Source organism: Oncorhynchus kisutch, linkage group LG8 (assembly GCF_002021735.2).
Source record: "Oncorhynchus kisutch isolate 150728-3 linkage group LG8, Okis_V2, whole genome shotgun sequence".
Taxonomy (NCBI): Eukaryota; Metazoa; Chordata; class Actinopteri; order Salmoniformes; family Salmonidae; genus Oncorhynchus; species Oncorhynchus kisutch.
In genome coordinates, this window is record NC_034181.2 from 27,196,382 (window position 1) to 27,209,895 (window position 13,514).

A 13,514-nucleotide genomic window follows, 5' to 3' on the forward strand; every position below is an offset into this window, starting at 1 on the left:
TCCGATGTAGCCCCACCCTTCATCCAAAGTCTCTGTCTTATTGGCGCTGAAGGTCTTAGTGTTACGTGTTATAATACCACCTAGGACTAACTCAACTGTCCTTTGTAAATTATTTAAGTATACTTGTATTCACATTTTGTATCGATTTATTATTGTAATACAAATAAATGAACTAAAATAGAAAACATTTTCAGTGGAAGAGAAAACAGATGCACACTTCATTACAATCCATGACTCAAATCAATTCCCCTGTATGAAGACATATCATCAGATGTACTTCCAACGACTGTTCGAATTGGCCTACTGTTAAAGCTAGAGTCCTTAACTGAAACAATAACAGACACAACCCGCCTCAGTTTTGATGGGCCTTGAGAACTCTCAAATTAATAGATGCAAGGACTGACCCTCCACGATATCAAAATGATAGTTTTAACCATGTTTTGAGGCTATACAGTGTTTGTTGTCCCCACGATGAAATCGGGGAGGGGACTGTGAATCTTTCTCCATCCATAAGTACTTTAGTTACACGCGATATCTCATACAGCACTGGCCCGATTTTGATGAAACCTGGGTGAATGCTGCGTCTTGCCATAGAGATCCGGCATTTAAAAAAATCACTGATTGGCCCAAGGCGGAAGCTGTAGTAATTCACATAAATGTGTCGTCGCATGCAATATCTCTATTGGCCTAAGGGGAGCGTTTCAACATTCGTGGGGAATGACATTTTAACCTTTATTAAACTAGGCAAGTCGGTTAAGAACAAATTCTTATTTACAATGACAGTCTACCGGGGAACAGTGAGTTAACCGCCTTGTTCAGGGGCAGAACAACAGATGTGTACCTTGTCAGCTCGGGGATTCGATCCAACAACCTTTCGGTTACTGGCCCAACTCTCTAACCACCTGCCCCCCCCACTCTATACAAGCAAACATAGAGATTTACACGGTAATCAAAACGTCACGCCAGCATGAGCCTACACGAAAAACAGCCCATATTTTAAAGTGTTTCTAAAATCCCCTATGGGAAAAATGAATGGTGGAAAAAATATTGGAACCATTTCCCTGTTTGACTACTAGGTTTTATGGGTTTTAGTAATGTATTTTTTACACTGGTGGGGGAGTGCCAAGACTGAGGCACGGTGGCATCAACACAGCGTCCTCGGTCAGTCATCTAGTGTATAGATAAATCATTGGTTCAATATAATGACATATAACCTCAGCAAAAAAATTAACTTCCTCTCACTGTCAACTGCGTTTATTTTCAGCAAACTTAACATATGTAAATATTTGTATGAACATAATATTCAACAACTGAGACATAAACTGAACAAGTTCCACAGACATGTGACTAACAGAAATTGAATAATGTGTCCCTGAACAAAGGGGGGGGGGGGGGGGGGGTCAAACAGCTGCATTAAGTACTGCAGTGCATCTCCTCCTCATGGACTGCTCCAGATTTGCCAGTTCTTGCTGTGATATGTTACCCCACTCTTCCACCAAGGCACCTGCAAGTTCCCAGACATTTCTGGGGGGAATGGCCCTAGCCCTCACCCTCCGATCCAACAGGTCCCAGATGTGCTCAATGGGATTGAGATCCGGGCTCTTCGCTGGCCATGGCAGAACACTTACATTCCTGTCTTGTAAGAAATCACATACAGAGCGAGCAGTATGGCTGGTGGCATTGTCATGCCAGAATGAGCCTGCAGGAAGGGTACCACATGAGGGAGGAGGATGGCTTCCCTGTAACACACAGCATTGAGATTGCCTGCAATGACAAAAAGCTCAGTCCGATGATGCTGTGATGCCGCCCCAGACCATGACAGACCCTCCACCTCCAAATCGATTCCGCCAGAGTGCAGGCCTTGGTGTAATGTTCATTCCTTCGACGATAAACGTGAATCCGACCATCACCCCTGGTGAGACAAACCCACGACTCAGGGTAGCCTAGTGGTTAGAGCGTTGGACTAGTAACCAAAAGGTTGCAAGTTCGAATCCCCGAGCTGACAAGGTACAAATCTGTCGTTCTGCCCCTGAACAGGCAGTTAACCCACTGTTCCTAGGCTGTCATTGAAAATAACAATTTGTTCTTAACTGACTTACCTAGTAAAATAAAATTGAAGAGCACTTTTTGCCCGTCCTGTCTGGTCCAGCGACGGTGTGTTTGTGCCCATAGGCGACGTTGTTGCCGGTGATGTCTGGTGAGGACCTGCATTACAACAGTCCTACAAGCCCTCAGACCAGCCTATTGAGGACAGTCTGAGCACTGATGGAGGGATTGTGCATTTCTGGTGTAACTTGGTAGTTGTTGTTGCCATCCTGTACCTGTCCCGCAGGTGTGATGTTCGGATGTACAGATTCTGTGCAGGTGTTGTTACATGTGGTCTGCCACTGCGAGGACGATCAGCTGTCTCCCTGTAGTGCTGTCTTAGGCATCTCACAGTACGGACATTGCAATTTATTGCCCTGGCCACAGCTGCAGTCCTCATGCCTCCTTGCAGCATGCCTAAGGCACGTTCACGCAGATGAGCAGGGACACTGGGCATCTTTCTTTTGGTGTTTTTTAGAGTCAGTAGAAAGGCCTCTTTAGTGTCCTAAGCTTTCTTAACTGTGACCTTAAATGCCTACCGTCTGTACGGTCTTAATGACCGTTCCACAGGTGTAAGTTCATTAATTGTTTATGGTTCATTGGACAAGCAGGGGAACAGTGTTTAAACCCTTTACAATGAAGACCTGTGAAATTATTTGGATTTTTACAAATTATCTTTGAAATACAGGGTCCTGAAAAAGGGACATTTATTTTTTTGCTGAGTTTATAAACCCTGGATTGCTGATGCTAGGTATTGGCCATTGAGAGACTTTGAAGCCACCCGTCTATTGGCACTCCATAGGAATGAATGCAATTCTACAGTATTTCAATTATATGTTTCAAGGACAAAATTACATTAAAAAATATATATGTTTTTGTTGAAGTGGGGACAGTAACACTAGTACTCAATAAAAAAAACGACTTGAATGATTTTAAAAAATATATATATGTTTAGCTCGCATAATTTAAAAGTATGCATTTAGTTATTGAAATAGAGTAAATGTGTCAAATGAATGTAGACCTTATATGCATAATATATGCATTTCTATACCTTCCAAAATATTTTTACAATCGAGGAGATTGGCTGCGTGGTGCCTTCAATACAACGCCCCCTGTCTGTCATCCAGGGTTTATACCCATAATTGGTTCACTCCCATGACGCGGCTGAGCACTAAACTAAGCCAATATAGTAATGCAGTCTGGTGATTGTTTGGGCAGTTGACATAATACTGTAGCAAGGTGGTCATTCCATTTGTGAAAATGTAACAAGAATGTCCATCAAGCAGGACAGGGTGATACAACCTCAGACACTTAAGTAAGGTTAAGTAACCACAAGAGTCGTCAACATACATTAGATAGGCACAATACCTTAGGTAAAGCATTGAAAATGAAGTCATTAGGCCACTGCACCTATGCAGTTTGCCTGGAAACCCGACGTTGATTTCCATTGCATTTTACGTCAGGCAGAAATTAGCGTTTGAATCAGGAGTTCCTCTCACGACTTCTACAGGCCAGAATGTTGAATAACATTGTCCGTGTGGTGGGTGGTTTGGCAGTAGGAATGTGAGACAATATCCACAGGAAAGTATAATTACATCAACTTTTCAAAAAGCTGGTAGTGCGTTCAGATTTCTACCACCTGAAGCATGCGCACAATATAAAACAATATATGCATGCAGACTTGCCGAGTTCGTGCACATGTTTATATGGTTCTGTGCATGTTTCAGGTGATAGAAATCTGAATGCACTAACAGCGATTTGAAAAGTTGATGTAGAGCCAAATGGACCAACCGCACGGGCAACTATGGCTTCCCTTAGAAGTTTCCTTTTTCCCAGCTGCTCGATTTGGAGTTACAGGGTAGCTTATTCAGTGTGATGGTTGCAATATTTTTGGTTGACTAGTGTCAAAGTCGTGTTTTATCTTCAGGTATAAGTATCCACTCGCCGCACAGACATGCTTGGGGAACGGTAGGCTATCCTGCGTGTAGGACTCAGTCATAACAAGCTGGCATTACAGATGCTCGGGGAATGTCATCATTTAAGTTATTCCTATATGAAAATGGTTTAACAAAAATAATAACGTGAAATCTTTCTGGCAGTAGATGGTGCTATAGTTTCAGTGTAGTGGATATTTGCCTTTTCGGCTCCAATTTGCTCCTGTTCCAGGTGTTGCTGCTGCCGATCCCTTCCGGTCTCCGTACAGGAATTCCAACTGCATGACGTCATCTGCCAACAAAGTAGGCTATTCCAAAACTGAACGGCGATATTTTCCTTCCTAAGAAAATGTACCCGGGATTTAAACTACAATTTCTATATACGTTTCTTGTATTCGTAGAATAAACAACCCTGAATGTAACACACACTGGATCACTGTGAGAACTTTCTGGGAAATAAAGAACAAATAACGACGACACAACAATTAGATGGAGGAGCTGGAAGGTGAGCAGTCTAAACTTCTCTCCCAGTTGATAGTTACGCTTACATGTGGATAACAATGTAGACTTTTTAAAATTTATACATACAATCTGTTGTTTGGGGAAAGGGAAGCCCAAGCTAAATCGAGTAGGGGGATGCACGGTCTTCGAGACTTGATACATTTGTTAGCTGATATTTGTCAAATGAGAGCTCGCTACAATGCATCTGATCATCATAACATGCATAGTTACTTTGTAACAACAACAACGTCAATGATTCTGCCATTAAGTTCGGGCAGATGTGTAAAATAATGTTACTTGAATTTAGCAGCTTGGATCCATTCATTTCAAAACTCAATATTTATTGCATTGGAATGGAAGTCTTGTGAATGCAGGCTTTTTTCTAGAACAAATTAAAGAGCTCAACTAAAGAGATCTAGCTGGAATCTTTATTTGCTACATGTATTTTTAGACTTCTACAGTGCCATTCAAGTTTGGACACACCTACTCATTCAAGGGTTATTATTTATTTTTACTGTTTTCCACATTGAAGAATAATAGTGAAGACTTCAAACCTATGAAATAACACACATGGAATCATTTAGTAACCAAAAAAGTTTTAAACAAATCAAAATATATTTTATATTTGAGATTCTTCAAAGGAGCCACCTTTTGCCTTGATGACAGCTTTGCACACTCTTGGCATTCTCTCAACCAGCTTCACCTGGAATGATTTTCCAACAGTCCTGAAGGAGTTCCCACATTATGCTGAGCACTTGTTGGCTGCTTCTCCTTCACACTGCCTTCCAACATCCCAAACCATCTCAATTTTGTTGAGGTCATGGGGTTGAGGAGGCAAGGTCATCTGATGTAGCACTCATCACTCTCCTTCTTGGTCAAATAGCCCGTACACAGCCTGGAGGTTTGTTGGGTCATTGTCCTGTTAAAAAATAAATTATATTCCCACTAAGCCCAAACCAGTTGGGATGGCGTATCGCTGCAGAATGCTGTGGTAGCCATGTTGGTTAAGTGTGCCTTGATTTTTTTTTAAAGATCACAGACAGTGTCACCAGCCAAGCACCCCCACACCATAACACCACCTTCTCCATGCTTTACGGTGGGAAATACACATGCAGAGATCATCCGTTCACCCACACGGCATCTCACAAAGACACGAAGGTTGGAACCAAAAATCTCCAATTTGGACTCCAGACCAAAGGACAAATTTCAACCGGTCTAATGTCCATTGCTTGTGTTTCTTGGCCCAAGCAAGTCTCTTCTTATTGGTGTCCTTTTTAGTAGTGGTTTCTTTGCAGCAATTCGACCACGAATGCCTGATTCACACAGTCTCCTCTGAACAGTTGATGTTGAGATGTGTCTGTTACATGAACTCTGTGAAGCATTTATTTGGGCTGCAATGTCTGAGGCTGGTAACTCTAATGAACTTATCCTCTGCAGCAGAGGTAACTCTGGGTCTTCCTTTCCTGTGGCGGTCCTCATGAGAGCCAGTTTCATCATAGCGCTTTTTTTTTATTTGACCTTTATTTAACTAATGAAGTCAGTTAAGAACAAATTCTTATTTACAATGATGGCCTACCGGGGAACAGTGGGTTAACTGTCTTGTTCAGTGGCAGAATGACAGATTTTTACCTTGTCAGCTCGGGAATTCAATCCAGCAACCTTTTGGTTCGATGCTCTAACCACTATGCTACCAGCCGCCCAGAACCTGATGGTTTTTGCGACTGTACTTGAAGAAACGTTCAAAGTTCTTGAAATGTCCATACTGACTGACCTTCAAGTCTTAAAGTAATGATGGACTGTCGTTTCTCTTTGTTTATTTGAGCTGTTCTTAATATGGACTTGGTATTGGACTTGGTATTTTACCAAATAGGGCTAACTTCTGTATACCACCCCTACCTTGTCACAACAAAACTGTTTGGCTCAAATGCATTAAGAAGGAAAGAAATTCCACAAATTAACATTTAACAAGGCACACCTGTTAATTGAAATGCATTTCAGGTGACTACCTCATGAAGCTGGTTGAGAGAATGCCAAGAGTGTGCAAAGCTGTCATCAAGGCAAAGGGTGGCTATTTGAAGAATCTCAAATAAAAAATCTATTTTGATTAGTATAACACTTTTTTTTGGTTACTACATGATTCCATATGTGTTATTTCAAAGAGTTTGTGTTTTCACTATTATTATACAATGTAGACAATAGTAAAAACATTTTAAAACTTTGAATGAGTAGGTGTGTCCAAACGTTTGATTGGCGTGTGTGTGTGTGTGTGTGTGTGTATATATAAATAAATAAATAACAGAAGAATGATGCTCATGCTTGTCTAAACATTTTCCTTTTTACTTGAGAATAATTTATAGCCTGAACATTATATTGTAAGCAGCCTGTGTCAGCCCATGTTCTACAAAAACATTATCCCTATAATCATTGACTGACTGTATTTGCAATTACTCAAAATGGATTGTTATTAAAGGTCAGGGAAATTCCATATATTCCTATTTTCTTAAAAAATTTGTCTATGCAAACAGATTACAAGTCTCACCTTTGTTCAGTCAGTAAAATCTATGCAGAAATGCATTGCTACTGTGATTTACTTTTATGAATGGATAGAGTATGCTTTTCCTGTAGTGACATAATTCAACCCTGCAGGTACAGATGGACGCCACTGTGCGGGTTGCGGGGGAACAATTCAAGACACATTCAATGTGAAGGTTCTTCAAGGAACTTGGCACAATGCCTGTTTTCAGTAAGTCATACTTTTAAATGTAGATTTCGGTTGCATTCACTGTTTAATGTTTTTTTAAATATTTTTTTTGTAGGACTTACTGTCTGTGCAGTAGACATGTGAGCTTGGTTTCCTTATGACATGGAATAAGCAGCAATGAAATTAATAGAGACAATATATTTTGTTGGTTAAAATGCAGTTTTTGACTATTTCAGGTATTCTTTGTGGTCAAATGCTGTATGCACATGCTTACAAATTGACATGTGGGTAGTCCTGGAGAGTTCTACATGTGGGTAGTCCTGGAGAGTTCTACATGTGGGTAGTCCTGGAGAGTTCTACATGTGGGTAGTCCTGGAGAGTTCTACATGTGGGTAGTCCTGGAGAGTTCTACATGTGGGTAGTCCTGGAGTGTTCTACATGTGGAATGTTTTAGCATCATTGTGGGCAGGTCAGTGAGGAATAACTCCTGTACAGTGCATTCCTGTACACATCCCAGTGGCAGATACCACCATTCTACTCTTTTGAACCATTGTTGTTAGTACAACAAGTTAACAACTTAGAGGTGGTAGATGATTGTCGTCCTTTTGCCTTTTTAAAGGGGAAAATGGTAAACGTGTATTGAGGACTTTGGCCCTGGAAGATTCTCTTGTCCGGTGGCTTAATCATTGTCTGGATGGAGATTGACATTAACTATCTGGCATTCCCAGGTTACTGGCCCCCATTGAGAAACCTTTGGATTTAAGCTGAACACTGAGGGCAGTACAATAGGACATACAGTGCATTCGGAAAGGATTTAGACCCCTTAACTTTTTACACGTTACAGCCTTATTGTAAAATGTATTTAAATGATTTTTTCCCTCATCATTCTACACACAATACCCATAATGACAAAAGCGAAAACAGGTTTTTCAAGGTTTTTGCAAATGTATTCAAATTAAAAACAGAAATACCGTATTTACGTAGCTATTCAGACCTTTTGCTATGAGACTAGAAATTGAGCTCAAGGTGCATGTTTCCATTGATCAAACTTGAGATGTTTCTACAACTTGGAGTCCACCTGTGGTAAATTCAATTGATTGGACATGATTTGGAAAGGCACACACCTGTCTATATAAGGTCCCACAGTTGTCAGAGAAAAAACCAAGCCATGAGGTTGAAGGAATTGTCTGTAGAGCTCTGAGATAGGATTGTGTCAAGGCACAGATCTGGGGAAGGGTACCAAAATATTTCTGTAGCATTGAAGGTCCCCAAAAACACAGTGCCCTCCATCATTCTTAATGGAAGAAGTTTGGAACCACCAATAGTATTCCTACAGCTGGCCGATCGGCCAAACTGAGCATTCGGGGGAGAAGGGCTTTGGTATACTTTGGTCACTTTGACAGAGCTCCAGAGTTCCTGTGTGGAGATGGGAGATCCTTCCAGAAGGACAACCATCTCTGCAGCACTCCACCAATCAGTCCTTTATGGTGGCCAGACGGAAGCCACTCCTCAGTAAAAGGCCAGCTTGGAGTTTTCCAAAAGGCACTTAAATGACTCTGACCATGAGAAAGAAGATTCTCTGGTTTGATGAAATCAAGATTTAACTTGTTGGTCTGAATGCCAAGCGTCATGTCTGTAGGAAACCTGGCACCATCGCTGCGGTGAAGAGTGGTGGTGGCAGCATCATGCTGTGGGGATGTTTTTCAGTGGCAGAGACTGAGAGAATAGTCAGGATCGAGGGAAAGATGAACGGCGCGAAGTACAGAGATCCTTGATGAAAATATGTTCCAGAGCGCTCAGGACCTCAGACTTGGGTGAAGGTTCACCTTATAACATGACAACGACCCTAAGTACACAGCCAAGACAACGCAGGAGTGGTTTTAGGACAAGTCTCTGAATGTCCTTGAGTTGGACAGCCAAAGCACAGACTTGAACCCGATTGAACATCTCTGGAGAGACCTGAAAATTTCTGTGCAGCGAAAACTACCCATCCAACATGACAGAGCTTGAGAGGATCTGCAGAGAAGAATGGGAGAAACTCCCAAATACAGGTGTGCCAAGCTTGTAGTGTCATACTCAAGGCTGTAATCGCTGCAAAAATGCTTCAACAAAGTACTGAGTAAAGGATCTAAATACTTGCAGTACCAGGCAAGTTTGTACACACCTACTCATTCAAGGCTTTTTCTTTATTTTTACAATTTTCTACATTGTAGAATAATGGTGAAGAAATCAAAACTATGAAATAACACGTGGAATCCTGTAGTAACCAAAAAAGTGTTAAAGAAATCTAAATATATTTTAGATTTTAGATTCTTCAAAGTAGCCAGCTTTTGCCTTGATGACAGCTTTGCACACTCTATGATTCTCTCAACCAGCTTCACTTGGAATGCTTTTCCAAAAGTCTTGAAGGACATCCCACATATGCTGAGTACTTGTTGGCTTCTTTTCCTTCATTCTGCAGTCCAACTCATCCCAAACCATCTCAATTGGGTTGAGGTCGGGTGATTGTGGAGGCCAGTTCATCTAATGCAACACTCCATCACGCTCCTTCTTGGTCAAATAGCCCTTACACAGCCTGGAGGTGTGTTTGGGGTCATTCTCCTGTTGAGAATCAAATTATAGTCCCACTAAGTGCAAACCAGATGTGATGGCTGATCGCTACAGAATGCTGTAGTATCCATGCTGGTTAAGTGTGCCTTGAATTCTAAATAAATCACTGACAGTGTCACCAATAAAACACCATCACACCACCTCCTCCATGCTTCATGGTGGGAACCACACATGAGGAGATCATCCGTTCACCTACTCTGCATCTCACAAAGACAGCGGTTGGAACCAAAAATCTCAAATTGGTACTCAGCAGACCAAAAGGACACATTTCTACCAGTCTAATGTCCATTGCTTGTGTTTCTTGGCCCAAGCAAGTCACTTATTATTATTGTCGTCCTTTTAGTAGTGGTTTCTTTGCAGCAATTTGACCACGAAGGCCTGATTCATGCACTAGAGGTTCAGTTGAAGTCGCAAGTTTACATACAGTGCCTTGCGAAAGTATTCGGCCCCCTTGAACTTTGCGACCTTTTGCCACATTTCAGGCTTCAAACATAAAGATATAAAACTGTATTTTTTTGTGAAGAATCAACAACAAGTGGGACACAATCATGAAGTGGAACGACATTTATTGGATATTTCAAACTTTTTTAACAAATCAAAAACTGAAAAATTGGGCGTGCAAAATTATTCAGCCCCTTTACTTTCAGTGCAGCAAACTCTCTCCAGAAGTTCAGTGAGTATCTCTGAATGATCCAATGTTGACCTAAATGACTAATGATGATAAATACAATCCACCTGTGTGTAATCAAGTCTCCGTATAAATGCACCTGCACTGTGATAGTCTCAGAGGTCCGTTAAAAGCGCAGAGAGCATCATGAAGAACAAGGAACACACCATGCAGGTCCGAGATACTGTTGTGAAGAAGTTTAAAGCCGGATTTGGATACAAAAAGATTTCCCAAGCTTTAAACATCCCAAGGAGCACTGTGCAAGCGATAATATTGAAATGGAAGGAGTATCAGCCCACTGCAAATCTACCAAGACCTGGCCGTCCCTCTAAAATTTCAGCTCATACAAGGAGAAGACTGATCAGAGATGCAGCCAAGAGGCCCATGATCACTCTGGATGAACTGCAGAGATCTACAGCTGAGGTGGGAGACTCTGTCCATAGGACAACAATCAGTCGTATATTGCACAAATCTGGCCTTTATGGAAGAGTGGCAAGAAGAAAGCCCTTTCTTAAAGATATCCATAAAAAGTGTTGTTTAAAGTTTGCCACAAGCCACCTGGGAGACACACCAAACATGTGGAAGAAGGTGCTCTGGTCAGATGAAACCAAAATTTAACTTTCTGGCAACAATGCAAAACGTTATGTTTGGCGTAAAAGCAACACAGCTCATCACCCAGAACACACCATCCCCACTGTCAAACATGGTGGTGGCAGCATCATGGTTTGGGCCTGCTTTTCTTCAGCAGGGACAGGGAAGATGGTTAAAATTGATGGGAAGATGGATGGAGCCAAATACAGGACCATTCTGGAAGAAAACCTGATGAAGTCTGCAAAAGACCTGAGACTGGGACGGAGATTTGTCTTCCAACAAGACAATGATCCAAAACATAAAGCAAAATCTACAATGGAATGGTTCAAAAATAAACATATCCAGGTGTTAGAATGGCCAAGTCAAAGTCCAGACCTGAATCCAATCGAGAATCTGTGGAAAGAACTGAAAACTGCTGTTCACAAATGCTCTCCATCCAACCTCACTGAGCTCGAGCTGTTTTGCAAGGAGGAATGGGAAAGAATTTCAGTCTCTCGATGTGCAAAACTGAGACATACCCCAAGCGACTTACAGCTGTAATCGCAGCAAAAGGTGGCGCTACAAAGTATTAACTTAAGGGGGCTGAATAATTTTGCACGCCCAATTTTTCAGTTTTTGATTTGTTAAAAAAGTTTGAAATATCCAATAAATGTCGTTCCACTTTATGATTGTGTCACACTTGTTGTTGATTCTTCACAAAAAAATACAGTTTTATATCTTTATGTTTGAAGCCTGAAATGTGGCAAAAGGTCGCAAAGTTCAAAGGGGCCGAATACTTTCGCAAGGCACTGTACACCTTAGCCAAATACATTTAAACTCAGTTTTTCACAATTCCTGACATTAAAATCCCGGGTAGCCTTCCACAAGCTTCCCACAATAAGTTGGGTGAATTTTGGCCCATTCCTCCTGACAGAGCTGATGTAACTGAGTCAAGTTTGTTGGCCTCCTTGCTCGCACATGGGTTTTCAGTTCTGTCCACAAATCTTCTATAGGATTGATGTCAGGGCTTTGTGATGGCCACTCCAATACCTTGACTTTGTTGTCCTTAAGCCATTTTGCCACAACTTTGGAAGTATGCTTGGAGTCATTGTCCATTTGGAAGACCCATTTGCAACCAAGCTTTAACTTCCTGACTGATGTCTTGAGATGCTGCTTCAATATATCCACATAATTTTAAATTCCTCATGATGCCATCTATTTAGTGAAGTGCACAAGTCCCTCCTGCAGCAAAGCACCCCCACAACATAATGCTGCCACCCCCGTGCTTCACAGTTGGGATTGTCTTCTTCGGCTTGCAAGCCTCCCCCTTTTATATCCAGAGAGGCACTGATTCTGATGGTAGGACTAAATACATCCACAGGTACACCTCCGATTGACTCAAATGATGTCAATTAGCCTATCAGAAGCTTCTAAAGCCATGACATAATTTTCGGGAATTTTCATAGCTGTTTAAAGGCACAGTCAACTTAGTGTAGTAAACATCTGACACACTGTAATTGTGATACAGTGAATTATAAGTGAAATAATCTGTCTGTAAACAATTATTTGAAAAATTACTTGTGTCATGCACAAAGTAGATGTCCTAACTGACTTGCCAGAACTATAGTTTGTTAACAAGAAATTTGTGGAGTGGTTGAAAAATGAGTTTTAATGACTCCAACCTAAGTGTATGTAAACTAACGACTTCAACTGTACCCCTGGGTCTTCTTTTCCTGTTACGGTCCTCATGAGAGCCATTTTCGTAATCATGCTTGATGGTCTTGGTGACTGCACTTGAAGAAACTTTCAAAGTTCTTGAAATTTTCCAGATTGACTGATCTTCATGTCTTAAAGTAATGATTGACTGTCGTTTCTCTTTGCGTATTTGAGCTCGTCTTGGCATAATATGGACTTGGTCTAGGACAAAAAGGCTTCTCAACTGTTTTTACCCCCAAGCCATAAGACTCCTGAACAGGTAATCAAATGGCTACCCGGACTATTTGCATTGTGTGCCCCCCAACCCCTCTTTTTACGCTGCTGCTACTCTCTGTTTATCTCATATGCATAGTCACTTTAACTATACATTCATGTACATACTACCTCAATTGGGCCGACCAACCAGTGCTCCCGCACATTGGCTAACCGGGCTATCTGCATTGTGTCCCACCCACCACCCCTTCTTTTACGCTACTGCTACTCTCTGTTCATCATATATGGATTGCTACTTTAACCATTTATTTATTTATTTATTTTACCAGGTAAGTTGACTGAGAACACATTCTCATTTACAGCAACAACCTGGGGAATAGTTACAGGGGAGCGGAGGGGGATGAATGAGCCAATTGTAAACTGGGGATTCTTATGTGGTCATGATGGGTTGAGGGCCAGATTGGGAATTTAGCCAGGGAACCAGGGTTAACACACCTACGATAAGCACCATGGGATC

The 13,514-nt window shown here is 41.5% G+C and overlaps 1 protein-coding gene across 2 annotated transcripts in view; it reads left to right on the forward strand.

Moving 5' to 3' along the window:
* Positions 1-4,217: 4,217 nt before the first annotated feature.
* limk2 (LIM domain kinase 2) overlaps positions 4,218-13,514 on the forward strand; it is a 37,221-nt gene continuing 27,924 nt past the window's right edge. Inside the window, exons 1-3 of one of the 2 annotated variants that reach the window (XM_031829991.1) lie at positions 4,218-4,322; positions 4,421-4,524; positions 7,167-7,263. In XM_031829991.1, coding sequence (XP_031685851.1) covers positions 4,509-4,524; positions 7,167-7,263 — 113 coding nt within the window. In that variant the 5' untranslated portion in view covers positions 4,218-4,322; positions 4,421-4,508. Of the gene's footprint in view, positions 4,525-7,166; positions 7,264-13,514 lie in introns of both variants that reach the window. The other variant, XM_031829990.1, reaches the window with a different exon arrangement.